This window comes from Bubalus kerabau, chromosome 14 (assembly GCF_029407905.1).
Source record: "Bubalus kerabau isolate K-KA32 ecotype Philippines breed swamp buffalo chromosome 14, PCC_UOA_SB_1v2, whole genome shotgun sequence".
Lineage (NCBI taxonomy): Eukaryota > Metazoa > Chordata > Mammalia > Artiodactyla > Bovidae > Bubalus > Bubalus kerabau.
The window spans coordinates 45,881,731-45,897,254 of record NC_073637.1 but is presented as its reverse complement, the minus strand read 5'-3'; the positions used below and the strand labels follow the sequence as shown (position 1 = coordinate 45,897,254).

The 15,524-nt window shown below is 35.7% G+C and overlaps 1 protein-coding gene across 1 annotated transcript in view; it reads right to left on the bottom strand.

Annotated features, from left to right (window-relative positions):
• Window positions 1–9,505: 9,505 nt before the first annotated feature.
• The window catches only part of ZBTB10 (zinc finger and BTB domain containing 10), a 32,679-nt gene continuing 26,660 nt past the window's right edge, over window positions 9,506–15,524 (bottom strand). Inside the window, exons 4-6 of the mRNA XM_055546344.1 lie at window positions 15,063–15,239; window positions 14,684–14,856; window positions 9,506–14,441 (exon numbers count right to left, since the gene is read on the bottom strand). Coding sequence (XP_055402319.1) covers window positions 14,136–14,441; window positions 14,684–14,856; window positions 15,063–15,239 — 656 coding nt within the window. The 3' untranslated portion in view covers window positions 9,506–14,135. The remainder of the gene's footprint in view (window positions 14,442–14,683; window positions 14,857–15,062; window positions 15,240–15,524) is intronic.

Here is a 15,524-nt window from a genome sequence, read left to right as displayed (position 1 = left end):
TTGAATAGCTTATGCTAACTAATCACTGTAGAATACAGCAGCATATATGATAATTTAGATCACTGTTTACCAAAGAAAGAACAAAGGGTCTCTAATAGAACTAAAGAAACAGACATGAACTGAATGATAATAATTATCTAATATACCAAGTAGACTGGATTCATTAAAGGAAAACACTCTTTAGTTTCCAAATTTACCTGCTCAAACAAGTGAAGTTCCTATGAAATCCTATAGTTTATTCTGAAACCTTTTTACATCATGTCTACAGATCATGAAAACTTTTGTTAAGGAATACTCTTTTCAATACATTTTGCTTCATAAGACTTATATAAAAGTCTCTTCTATAATGTCCATAAGACAGCCACATAAATGTTATACCTTTACTTTTCAGAAGCTTTGGAAAGATTTCAACTCTGAAACTAAACTATAAAAGGTCTTCAATATATACCATATTCTAATTATTAATCCTACAATGAAAATACTTTGTACTTAAATTATGATGGGGCTCAATTACATAGTACAATTTCAAGTGCTTACAATTTTTTTTAACGGCATAAGTTTTGCTTTCTGCGTGGTGTGTGTTAAGTCGCTCAGTTGTGTCCGACTCTTTGTGACCCCCACGGACTATACCCTGTCAGGCTCCTCTGTCCATGGGGATTCTCCAGGCAAGAATACTGGAGTGGGTTGCCATGCCCTCCTCCAGGGGGATCTTCCCAGCCCAGGGATCAAACCCAGGTCTCCCCCATTGCAGGCAGATTCTTTACCATCTGAGCCACTAGGGAAGCCCGACAGTCCTTCTAAGAAAATACAAAATACCAGATTTTGCCTTTGCAGTTACATTATTCATCTCCAACAATTATACTAATATATTAATAAAGGTGGAAATATAAGATGGTTGATGACTTATCCTGATGGCTCAGTGGTAAAGAATCTTCTGCCAATGCAGAAGACATGGGTTCAATCCCAGATCCAGGAAGACACCACATGCCACAGTGCAACTAAACCAGTGTGCCACAACTATTGAGCCTGTGGCTCTAGAGCCTGGGAGCTGCAACTACTGAAGCCCTGACTCCCCGGAATCTGTGCTCCCACGAGAAGCCACCACAGTGCAACCAAGAGTAGCTCCTCTTTGCCGAAGCTAGAGAAAGCACATGTGCAGCAGTGAAGACCCAGCACAGCCAAAAATGAATGAATGAATGAATAAAAATATTTAAAAAAGATTCTATTTAAAAAGCAGGACATTAATGGCAATGTATGTTGGAAACTTTCTCAAATCTGATTTTTCAAGTCTCTTCACATGCAGAAAATGGACTTTTACAGTGGCATACTATACAATGCAAATGTATTCATTTTTACCTGCAAATTACATCTGCATCATTTAAGCTTAGTTTCCAAAAAAAGTGAAAAACCCCTGCCATTCTGAGGTCTACGATACTATAAAGAAACTGCTCACATTAAACATAAGTTTATAACAAACTGTCACGATGTCAGTGAGTGAGAAATACTTAAAAGGTGAAAACATGCCCTTATCTTGCTCATATCCATAAATGATGAAAAATTGCAATGAAATTCATCACCTACACAGGCAAAATGTCCTCAGATCCTCAGCTCATATTTCTGCATTTTGTGCTGAAACAAAGATACATTGGTAACTTTCAAACAGCATGCAGTAAACCTTACAAAATGCATTCTGGGTAACTATTTTTATGGATATTTCCACTCATGTATTTTTAGAGTTCAAACACTGAGAAGAAATATGCCAATGAGCATTCAATAATTTTGGGACTTAAACTGGCTACCTAATAAAGACAATATTCCCAGTCTTCATCTTGGTGACAAAAATGCACCAGGACTGTACTTGTAATCTTTTTCAAACTAAGTATAAAAATTACAAATTAGCCATAATTGTAAATCTATCCTGCTGCTAGGGAGAGGGATAGCTTGGGCATGAAGTTTTATAAGAATTTAATAAAAATATTTCTCACTGCTTTTAGAATATGATCTGAAATGCAATTAAAGGAAAAAAATAACTCATCTCCCTTGTAATACATTTTCTAAAGGGAGTTCAATCATTAAATTTATACAATAAAATTGTACTGCATTAAGAAATCAATTAATTATGAATTCTTGAAAGCTAGGATTAAGTAACATTTAAATTTTTATATCAAGCTGCAAACTTAGTCTTATCTTGGAGAAGCAAGTTTAATCTTAAGTGTTATATACCGGTGCCAGCAAATTAATATTCTACTTTACAAGAAATATTTCTGGGCACTTTAAAGTCTTTTTTTGGGCATCAGTTTTTCATACTAAATATTTGATTCTTAGCTCTAAAAATGAAGAATGAAACATTAAACTGGAAAAGAATGAACAGTATGGATTTTTGACTTTATACTTACAGGACAGAAAACATACTGTTTTCTAGGAGAAAAAATTTAAGGCCCTAAGTAGTACTAAAATATAATGTACCTTGCTTTTCAGTTTCCACAGTTACATGAGGCATTATGTGGATTTCATGTGGTATTGGGAGAGGGAATAAGCAAATTTCAACTCAACTCAGTTTAGAGAACAGAAGGATCTCAACCTAACACAGATGCTCTATGAGCTGGAGATGAACATTGATGGCATCAGTTCAAGCCGAGACTGAATAACAAATGTGTATGTTTTTCTCAGGTGCCTTCAGTTTGAAGGTTTTATTAGTCTGCATAGTTAACAGAGATACATACATATTGATATGACATGATCAAGTCAGCTAGACATCACCTCATCAAATTGTGTTTACATGGCTAGCATACATTGAATAGCTTCAAAAAAATCAAGGCTGTAATTTTTCTAAAATTAACTTTGCTATGATCATGATGAGACTCCATACACCAAAATGTCAATCTAAAGACCCTTGCGGTCATTCACGAGAAACTGAAGAACAGCGATCCAAATTAGAATGTGATTGAAAATCTTTTGTGGATCAAACAATGCACAGTGTCATTTCAACAAATACCTGTAAACTCTGGACAGAGGTCAACCAAGGTTTAAATCACTGTGATCATTTGTAATTAACAACACCATGGGCAGAGAAGCGTGGCAGGCTCCAGTCCATGGGGCTTTTGCAAAGAGTTGAACACGCTTGAGCAATTGAGCACACACACACACACACACACCGCCCCCCATGGGAAAGAACACTGATAGAGTGCCCTGCAAAGAAAAGAATATTGATGCATACAGGGTCAAGTAAGAGGACAGGTGTGTGAAGGAAATTAGTCACTAACAGTGTGAAATGATGCTGAGGTGGGGCTCTGGCAACTTCATTAGTGGCCTTTAAGAAAGTAGTTTTAAATACTGAATTAGCATTCTAAGGTGCAGTGGGTTGAGGAGTGAATGGGATGCCCAGATAAGAACCCTGCTGTCATCTCAAGTGTTCTTCTGAGAGTTCCATCACTGTGTCCTTTCTAGATATATCTGACATACTTGATGGGACAGTACCACATTAACAGAGCAACAGAACTTTTTCCAAATCTCTTAAAATCGGACCATCTGTTGTGATTAATTTTAACCTTGAGGAAAGACTCTTGGAACTATTTTAGACCGATGCTGAAAATGTGTTTGAAGAGAGATTGTGACTAATAATTGTGCTCAGTTATTTGTTCATTTGCCATGTACTTGAGTCTACTACAAGAGGCCGAGCAACACAAAGAGAAGTGTCCTCAGTGGAGCTCGTAATGGGGAATTAAATGTGTTTGAAACAATGACACAGGCTTCTGGTTCAGTATGAGAGTCTTAGTTTGGGAAATTTTCTTTAGCTTGATAGAATGTTTTTCAGGTCACATATCTTGGCTCAGTTACTCACAAGCTTAGTATTTTCAAACTGTGTCCAGGATGACTCACAAGTCTAACTGACTTAAGTACACCTTTTTTAAGTGTAGACTCCTAGCTTACATTCTAAAGGCTATAGAAACTCAATGCCATGCTGCTATGCTAAGTCGCTTCAGTCGTGTCCGACTCTGTGCGACCCCATAGACGGCAGCCCACCAGGCTCCCCCGTCCCTGGGATTCTCCAGGCAAGAACACTGGAGTGGGCTGCCATTTCCTTCTCCAATGCATGCAAGTGAAAAGTGAAAGTGAAGTCACTCACTCGTGTCCGACTCTTAGCAACTCCATGGATTGTAGCCTAACAGGCTCCTCCGTCCATGGGATTTTCCAAGCAAGAGTACTGGAGTGGGGTGCCATTGCACTCAATGCCATATATATATATATATATATATATATATATATATATATATATATATATAAAAGAATCTTATAACATAGGGTAAAGATAGGATTAAGTGGCAATAAAAGTCTAATTTAGAAGTATACATACTTTTATCAGCAAGTTAAAATCTCCTCTTCTTAAAGCTCTGAATATATTTCTGAATTTGACATATTCTCTCTTATTTGGGCTTCCCTGGTGGCTCAGCTGGTAATGAATCCGCCTGCAATGTGGGAGACCTGGGTTCAATCCCTGGGTTGGGAAGATCCCCTGGCGAAGGGAATGGCTACCTACTCCAGTATTCTGGCCTGGACTGTACTGTCCATTGGGTCGCAAATAGTTGGACACAACTGAGTGACTTTCGCTTTTCTCTCATTTAGCAACTAGGGAATGAGAGGGGACACTCTGTATACTGGGATATATTTATCTGATTTCCTGTTAAAATCTTTGTTTCATCACAGCCAAGATGGTATCTAAAACTGTGCCATAGGAGGACTTTACTGGCAGTCCAGCGGTTAAGACTCAGTCTTATCATGCAAGGAGGGTGGGTTCAGTGCTTAGTTGAGTAGTTGAGATCCCACATGCCTAGTGGCCAAAGAAAACAAAAATGTGAAAACATAAGCAATATTTTAACAAATTTAATTAAGACTTTAAAAATGGTCCACATTGTGACTTCCCTGGTGGCCTAGTGGGTAAGAATCATCTGCCAATGCAGGGAATGCAGATTAGATTCCGGGTCTGGGAAGATTCCAACTACCAAGCTTCTGTGCTCTAGGGCCATGAGCCACAACTACTGAGCCTGTGTGCCCACTAATGAAGCTAGCATGCCTAGACCCCATGCTCTGTAACGAGAAGCCACCACAAGAAGCCATGCACTGCAATGAAGAGTAGCCCCTGCTTGCTGCAACCACAGAAAGCCTGTGCAAAGCAACCAAGACCCAATACAGCCAAAAACAAAAGAATAGAAAATAAAACACAGTAAACAAAAATTTTTTAAAGGTTTACATCAAAAAGACCTGTACAATAAAATGGTGCCATTGAAGTGTTACATCCCGTTACCCCAGATTTGTAATCCTGGTAAGTTGCTTCAGTTGTGTCCAACTCTGTGCGACCCCATAGACGGAAGCCCACCAGGCTCCCCCATCCCTGGGATTCTCCAGGCAAGAGTACTGGAGTGGGGTGCCATTGCCTTCTCCGTTTGTAATCCTAGAAAGGAAATAATTCATTGATGTTAAGAAGGCACATCCTTCCTCAGTATATATACTGATGGATTTACTGTTTGGCCCTATACAGAAAAGATTTGCTGACTCCTAGTAAAGATTATCAGAATCCTGACTGAAAAGCAAACTGTAAAATATACAACACACAGACATGGAATATGAATTAGATGATTGGAATTTTGAATGAGGTGAGATTAATTTTAGTGATGCATAAATATGCCAGACTTTCCTGGTGGCTCAGATGGTAAAGCATCTGCCTATAATGCGGGAGACCCAGATTCAATCCCTGGGTTGGGAAGATCCACTGGAGAAGGAAATGGCAACCCACTCCAGTACTCTTGCCTGGAAAATCCCATGGACAGAGGAGCCTGGTAGGCTACAGTCCACAGGGTTGCAGAGAGTCAGACACAACTGACCGACTTCATTTAAATATGCCCTGTTTAGAAAAGTACATCAAAACTAAGTAGAAATCTTAAGCTATTTAAGAATAACTTGGGGTGGGGGCATGGAGGAATACAGAAGCTTGTGATTTCACCCTTTGAGGAAAGGTGATGTTCTTTCCCTATTCAAAAAATGTGGAATGAACATCAGCCCAAGTTCCTGCAATTGAGTGAACAACTTTTATTGGATAAGAAGGCTCTAGGTAGAGTCATTTCATCATCTAGTTCCCCCTAACAGTACAGAGACTCTACACTAAGGTGTCTGTTTCCCTGAGTACAGTCAGGTCTTCTGAAAAAAAGAAGAGCCTGTCTAATACTACAGACTTGTCCGGTATAGCTGACAGAGAACTGGGAGGCATGTAGAAAGCAGTAAATTTTCAAGGTTAAAGTATCTCCTTTTTATTACATTGAAGAGGAAGAAGGCAAAGTGCTGTGTATGCATTACTAACTTAATCTGCACCATTTTATATTTTCAGCCATTCGACCCTTCCACTAAATCACTCCTTTTAAAAATCACTGAAATTAAAGGCCTCTTTGATAAAGCTCCCTGATTGTCTTTGCATCTTTTCTCATCCCAAATAGTTGAGAGTAAAATAGTGAATGCAGTGTGACCCCATTATCCATCATGGGTAATCATTTTCTCACAAACTGGTATTCAATATATCTGCTAAACACATGTATAACCAAAGAATAGAGTCCATTGGCTGAAATGGGAACTTACATTTTGAGTGTGGTATAGGTCACTAGTAGTAACAAAGAAGGCCAGCAAACAGACTAGGGTACCCCAAAGTCAGCGACCTTCAGAAGGGAGGAACACAGCAAAAGTTTAGGATGATTAATGGCTCAAAAAAACTGCCTTAAGTCTAAGGCAGGACTCCAAGGTAAATGCCCCAAAACCTATGAAATAATAAAATCTTATAAGGAAGCAAACTTAAGACTACCAACTGAAGAAAAATTGTACCTACATATATAAAATTCTAGTTGTTTACCTACAACTAAAGTAATTCTTAGGCTTCCCTGATGGCTCAGACAGTAAAGAGTCTGCCTGCAACGCAGGAGACCTGGGTTCAGTCCCTGGGTTGGGAAGATCCCCAGGAAAAGGAAATGGCAATCCACTCCAGTATTCTTGCCTGGAAAATCCCAAGGATGGAGGAGCATGGCAGGCTACAGTCCATAGGGTCACAGTCAGACATGACTGAGCAACTCACACACAAAGTAATTCTTATATTAAGTTCTTCACACTTTATTTGTCATAGATGTCCAAGCCCTTGGGTTAGAACTCTTGGAGGCTGATCCAATTCCCATAATTGCCATTCTTTGGAATGAGCTAATTAATGATTTAAGTGGCAATTATTTGAAAATTTAGTATGGTAAAACCTGCTTTGGGGAATCACTTATGTCTCTATGTAAATACTACCATCTCTGTTTAGAAATCCAGGAGCTACCAAAATTCAAGTAGATGACTAAGAATAAGGGACAGATAAACACATTTGTCTTTCCCACTGTAAAATACAAATGCTAACACCCAACATGCCTCTTCACAAATACAAAAAATTCTATCAGTAAATAAAACATCAGGTCCACACATCTTCATCTATACCACTGTTGCAGCCTACATTACATGAAGGAATAAACTCTAATAGGGTTTTCTTTCTAGTTTCTTCACATCTTCCTTATATACACTATTAAGATATTTAGTGGCAGCTATGCCAGTTATTAAAATTTTGCAGCAAGTGTCTAGTCTTGTCACTTAGGTTATGGAGATGGTGTAGCTTAAAAAAAAAAAAAAATCACTATTTGTATCGAGATCTCTATGGTAGTATTTGCCAAAGGTTGGGTTTGATTATGTCTTTGCTTATAGACACCTATGGTGGTACTGAAGCGTCCCTAGGACCCAGTGTGACCTCATGTATCCTACACACGGCACAACACAAACTAAAGAAAACTGACTTGAAAGCTGTATGCCATGAGATACTAGCAGGCAAAAGCCTTAAAAATGTTTATGTCTTTAATCATTCACTTAGGAAATAATTTTGAGCTCTATGTGCCAGGACTGTTATTTGAATATAATTTGCAATCTTTAATTTCAAAAGTTTTCCCAAATGTTAAATATTTATTGAATGAATTTGTTACAGGTAAGATACTGAAAGTTGAGGAGCCCTGATCTAAAACTGACTGTAAAGTCATTGTAGTGACCTCCCTGGGAATCGATTCTGTATTGGTTAACTCTTAAATCTTTATCAAGTGTCTTTACTTCTAAGAATTTTTTTTTAATAACTAATGAGACCATTTTATATACTGTCTTCTCAACAACTGTTGGGGATATGTTTCAAGAGGACTGTCTTTTGGGTATCTTTCACTAAGACTAAAACATACCTAATTATTCTTGGAAGAGTAGTACTTTATTGCCAAACTGACTGTTGGTGGGGGGCGGGGTGGGGATTCAAAAGGTAGTATTAATAGCATGTAAGGCACCATGCAACTATAGAACCTATTTTTTATTCACTTTAACTTTCCTGTATTCCATTTTTAAATTTCCTTTAGTTCAGTTATTAAAATTCAAAAGAGCTTTAATTTTCTTATCTAATTACAGATCCAATCATTGAATTTCCTACACCATCTTCCAAACATCGGTCTGGATTTTTCGTGAAAAAGGAAAAAGTTCAAGTAACAATTTTTTCCATAAAGCTAAACATGATTTTCTAAGTTTTAGCTATGTCCATTTTGGTGTCAAAATGTGCTTCATGAGATATTTATACATAATTTTTAACAATGTTCTAAGCAAAACAAAAAGTTGATAATTACAATGGTTCAGAAAAATCACAGCCAAAAAAATTCATTTTGAAATTGAAATTTTGGGTGAAGGGGTTGTTTTTTCCCCTCAAGTAATCCCCACTTCATCTTTTGTCCCAATCTTAACCCCTTGGAACCACAGAGAATATTATCTACACAAACCATTAGAATATATCTACTGCCACATGAGAGTTCTTTTAGTACTTTAAAGACACTAGGAATTGTATGCAATATGGGCATATGGGCATCCCCTCTTCATTTTCCAAACTAAATAAAAACTCTCATTTAATAATTAAAAGTCTGGGTATCCAGTCCTTTGTTCTATTACTTTAACACCATCACCACAAAAAAATGTTCTTTTCTGTATTATTAAAGTTTCAAAGACTTGAAAGTTGTTAACCCATTAATCTGCTATATACGCAATAAATATAGGTGAAGTAGTTTACCTTTGCTTTTCAACCCATTTCCAAAAGTATGTACTTTCAGGGAAAATATTTCAATGTTTTCTACAATCTGTAGAGAATTCCAAAAGTAATACAGATGAAAGACAAAAGATATGCTGATTATAAATGACTGCTTTCTATTAATTAAAGCAGCTCTCCAAGAATTACTACTAGGAGGTAGTTTGAGCCTTTTATGCACTTCACATAAAAAGAGATAAACCTTAATATTCTACAATACAAAGGTATCTGAATTATACATGAGTCAAAGTTTACAAAGGAGTTCCCATACCCAGTTAGTCTAAATTATTGTTAAAAGCAATCTGGATTAAATATCAGAGTCAACAAAATTCACAAAGCCAGAAGCAGTTCAGTGCTCACAAGTTTATATTTTTAGGTTTGATAAAGATTCGTGTGTATTTTCTAAATACACAGACCAAAAAAACAAAAAAACAAAAAAAAACAAAAAAACATTGTGGAAGTTTACATACATGTCTTAGGACACTTATACTAGGTAGGTAAATTACATCAAAAATTGGTCTTCGTAAAAGATCTTCCCAAAGAGCTTTTACAAACAGCAGGCAGAAAGTGTTCTTTTGTTTACAGTGTTTTTAAAATGCTGATTCTCCCATCTCATAATGGCCTCAACCAACCCTCTCCTTAATCCAATTTTGTTCTCAATAAGCAGCATACTCTAAATTTTAAGTACCCAATGTCATAAAATTCAGGGCTACAAAACACCTTTTAAAATGTGCTTATCCCTAAAACATTTTAAACTAAGTATCTTGAATGGCTCAACTTCACTTGAAAGTAGGGATACAGCAGGGAAAAAAAACCTTTCCATTTAAAATCCTAAAGTGACTAAGAAAAAATATGTTAGTTCTAAGCATGTATATTATGTACCATAGTTAAGTTTAAGGATCTGGGTGACTGAACGGCACAAAAACGGGTTCATATCTAATTCTTCAGTTAAAAATCATCCTTTTAAAATGAAAATGCTACAGCCAATTAATAGCATGTGCTACACTGAAGGGTATCTTGTTTATAGTCATGTGGTGTAACAATTGCTGTATTAGGAGGCAAGAGTAGTTAGTTAAGGACATTTGGGGGAGGAAGGATTAGACAGACACTCAAATTCCTAACATAGCTGTTTTATATGGAAAATATGTCTCCATAGACAGACCACTTTAAAGAGCTAAAATCCTACAAAAGTTGGAGCAACAGAGCCCCCTAAACAGAGCATGGGCTTCAGAATCAGACCTGGTCAAAACCCAGCTCTACCTTGTAGTGACTGTTACATTAGTTCCATTAGGCAATTTCATGGAGCCTTTCCTTGTCTATAAAATGGAGACAATAGCACCTACTTACAGGGGATTTGATAAGGTAAAGCGCAATGGCATGTGCAGGCACTAAAAACAAGCTAGCTTTTGGAATTATTCAGAAAAATAACTTTTTCATCCTATGCTGACAATATCCTAAAAATGTAATAAAGCTTATTGGTTTTAAATTTTATGGTTTTTAAGACCCTTCTTCCATCACACTATCCCCGATATTAGTCATCATCAGGCCTTTTATAACACAATGTATTAATACAAATTTCTAAGTCCCAATTTTTTCATTCCCCGTTCTCTATTCTTCCTCTCCTTTCCCCCTTGGTTCTCATATATTATTAAACAACTAAGATGTGTCATGTCACTATTATGCACCAGGCAGTGTTCTAAGTGCTTTACATACATGAATAAACTTCATCTCACCCTTCCTCAGCAGGATGGTGCTACCAAAAAACCAGCTCATGCTTTCCCCCCAGATTTCAAAGCTATTCATTATTGTTCCATTTTCCCTTATAATGTTTCTTTTCTTTTTTAGCTCTTAATTGCTAGGATGCTGAAATTTAGCAAAGTATCTAGTGAATGTGAAAAATAAGGGTCAATAACAATGAAAAAGCAGGGGCTGTATGGAAGTAACTGCCTCTGAGACTCCTAAGAAATAATACATGATATCTTGATTTATATGAGAGGGTCTGTTACTACAAAATGAATAGGAAATAAACAGTTTATACTCTCCCCCTTCATTAAATAAAAGATCTAAAATATTTTTCATTTAAAATATAAGTTACAAGAGAAAAATTCAGCAAATGTGTAACACATAATTCCGCCAGGGCGCCACAGACAAAATTACGAGTATTCCACTGTTACCTCTCTGAGACCAATCATGAGTTCTTAGAATCTATCAACTTCCTGAAACTGTACTGTAAGTCAGAAAAAGAATATACTTAAAAAAATAGAAACATCCAGTAGTATACCTTAGTACTAAACTATTTTTTTAAAAAAGACCTAGAAGGGAAAAAGCAGTCCCTTCAACATCACGAAACAAAATAAGTTAGGCAGTCAGCAAGTAGAAAAATCTGTCAATTCTGTTTCTGGTAAAATGTTTACTTTAAAAGAAGAAATTTTTATATAGGCTGAGGCTAATATATTCAAGAGTATAAACATTTTTCCTTTGGATTACCTTTCTAAAAACAAATTCTTAAAGTATCATTATTTCAGTTGACTAAAAATATAGCCAAATCTGTCACAACACAACACAGAAGGTAATGGACAATAATTATAGAATATTTTAAATTAACAGTAACAAGCCATCTACATCAAACCTTGTTTCCAACTAAAACCAAAACAAAAGCACAACAATCCGTAGTGTACCAAGTGTGTATTTTCAATTTACTGTATGCAATCTAACAAAAATTTGGTCATAATTTACCAGATATACATAAACAATTTAAGTAGTAAAGAAAATTCAGTTTAAAGAGAGTAAGTTCATATCTTAAGGAAAAGTAAAAGTACATTAAGAATGTAAAGCCAAGTCCAGTTTCTATGCAATAAGTGAACTGTAGTCTAATAAAGCAGATTTAGGTGATTTTCAGATATATATCTTTTCTCTTTAATATATATTTATATATAGACAGATCTACCAATTGTAAACTATGGTTTATTTTAAAGGAGAGGGATAAATGGGATGAAAGAAATCTTTATACTATACTTACATATTCACAAAGCAGAACATTTTACGTTTAAAATACTTTTCCATTCATAGTATCTTTGCCCAACTAATGTCTACTTTGGACCCCACCAGAATTACATTTTACTCATTTGTCTAGAACACTGAGAAAAAGATGTACTCTTCAGTCTTAAACAAAAACCAAACCAAAACTGTTCATGTCAGTTTTTCAGTTTTATAGAAAGTATGATAAAGTTTAGGTGACAAATGATGCATCTCACCATGTAACTGTACCCTATCTTTGATATATCCAAGCAGAAGCATCAATGTCTAATGTTAAACCATCTTTCTACTGAAATCAGAGACAGTAAGAAAGCCTGTCTCTTAAAAAACCCAGTCTTTTCAACTTTGATCAGATGGAGCACCAAAAGGATTATGTCTGTCAAAGTGTACTTTGCAATTTTTTCCACATGACTAGCATAATTTAGTTACCTGATATAAAATAGGAAAATATACTCAATTTCTATTTAAAAGAAAGCTGAAAATATGATATCCCTCAATCTTATATAATATACAGTATGTTCCTGATAAACATTGTGCATATTAATATCAATTATGTGAAATGCTGCTGTGAGTCAGTTAATTCATCTGTCAGACTAAATAAATCTGGCAATTTCAACTTAATACATCATCCCTTGTATCCTGAAGAATTTAGTGAACAGAATAATAAATTGTAAGCCTCGCAATATTTTATTTGTAAGACTTTTGCAGATTGTTGAATCATGGTGACTACTAAAAAGACTATATATCAAGATGTAGTGATTTCAAGGAATTGAAAAATAAATTATCTATCATAATTTCAAACCCTGAATACCCCGTAAGTATGAAACAAAAGAGAATGCGCTTTTTGTGTTAATTTTAATGATAAAAGGGCACAGGAGTAAAAACCTGATATTTCACTTATATTGCATAACAAGCTAACCAAACTGGACATGGAGGATAAATTATAAAACAAATCATTTTACTTATTATTTCTATGACTTTTCTTTCAATTAGACTTCTGTCTTTTCAAATAGGACTGAGGTATAGTACACTGGCAAAAATAAAAAGAAGCAAACAAGAGTAGTGCCAAAGTAACAGATACCCAAAACCAAATGCCTTGTCAGAAAACGTCATATAGTAACCATTTATCAGATTAGAGCAGCAGGAGAAAGTTACTTTTAAATCATAATCATTTTAGTGGTATTTGTCAACCTCACCACGGTACTTTGCAACATCATTCTTCATTTATAAAGTAGTAAAATTCATGTCAGAAAGGAAAGGGGGAATGGAGGAAGTCAGTTAGTTCATTCCAATAAATTACCTCTCCAGTTCTTATAAACATGCCCATCAGCACAAAATTGAGAAATAATACCTAAGACTAGAAGAGACTTGGTTTAAGTTATGAAGCAAAATAAAGTGAAAAATACAGAAAAGTAGAACCAATGGGGTTAAAAAGGCCCCTCACTGAAAATCTGTATTAAAAAAAATAAAATTAATAAAAATAAAAATAGAAACAAAACTCTACTAGTACAAACTAGCCTGAGTGGTTTGATGGACAGAGTAATTAGGTCAGCTGTCACTGTACTCTTAATAAACGAATTTTCTTCATTCATGTTAAAGTGGCACATGAATGTAAGCTTTTTAAGAACAGGTATTATATTTTCAGAGGATCCAAATACTTACTGTATATCCTATAAATAAAAAATATTTTTACTTTGATAACTGACTGAAGATGTGTGAACTCCATGTAATTCAACCACAAGGTTGTTTGCTGTACAGTCCTGTGCAAATATAAAAAAAAATTCTTTTTTTTTTGCTATAAGGCTTTGACCCTACAGTTTTCACAGCAATGTAACTACCATCCAGCATGTACCATATTTTGCAAGCCTTCAAGTTCAACAATCCAAATTGTTGATTCATATTATGTCCAAATGCAGCATCCTTGAGGAGTATAGTAGGTCAGTTAGTCATCAAGAGACATACAAACATCTCCTGATTCATCCCATCGAGATGCATCATTCTGATCTTCTCCATCATCAACCAGCTCTTCATCAGCTTCTCCTCCACCATTCCCCTCATATTCTTCATCCCGAGGGAAATCTGTATCCTGTCCCTGATCTACACCTTCTTGTCCTCCTGGTTGTGATTTATCTGCACAGTCTACACAAACACCATAGCGCCGAGATCCATGTCTTATTCCAACACTGGCCGCTAACATGAAGATCTTCTTACACACCATACATTTGTACTTTTTATCCTTTTTATGCACCTAATTGAAGAAGTAAAAGAAAAAACCAATGTTAGGACAGTACAGACAATATAATACATTTGAACCACTCAAATTAAACCTCCCATTTAACAAAGCGTAAATATACCATTATCTTTCTGTATGAAGTTCAGTACTGGTTTTACAAATAACATTCATTGTTTAAAGCAAAAATTTGCAGTTAATAGTGTTAAAATACCTTAAACAAACACAGTTTATCTCAACGATCAGTTAAAGTTACTTACCAGGGAATGTCTTTTTACATGTTCTCTTCGAGTAAACAGTTTTCCACAAATATCACAGCTAAATGATCTGACTCCCGTATGAATGAGCAAATGCCTTTTTAGTGTTCGTCTGTATTTGGCTACATAGCTACAATGAGGGCATTTTAACTTGTTCATGATTAGAGATGATTCACCTTTTGAGAATTAAAAACAACAACAAAAAAGCACTTATTATTATACATTAAACAGAAAACTTGTCAAAAGCTTGCCTATTCCTGAGAATAGGGATTATTGTATGGCTACTACCATCTGAGTTTTTTAAAACCCAGAATGTGGAAGCTTTTAATTAATTGATAAAAATGGTATTAAGAGCTCTGTAGATGTTTTGACTAATACTTGCCATTTTCCCAAGTTTCTTGTTTTGGCCAAGATTCAGGCAATAATCCATACTTGAAATCGTTAGAAGCACCTGGTATCAATCCATACTTGTAATCGTTTGAAGTACCTGGTATCAATCCATACTTGAAATCGCTAGAAGGGCCAGGCATCAGGCCATACTTGAAATCATGTGAAGGACCTAATACAATTAAAAAGTGATTTTGATATAATGATGGTAATTAAGATGACTCTTACTGGAATTAAAAAGATGGATATAAAACTTTTATCAGCATCATGATAGAACAGCCTAATATAAAAGTAAACATATCCAGACTCCCCCATAACTACTGCCACCCTATCCCAACTAATCAGCAACTGTTGCCTCTGGATTATTTTCAATAGCCATCAGTTTGTCTCCAAGCTCACACCGTGGTGCCTTCCTAGACCTCATTCTCAACACAGCAATCAGATTTTTAAAAAACTT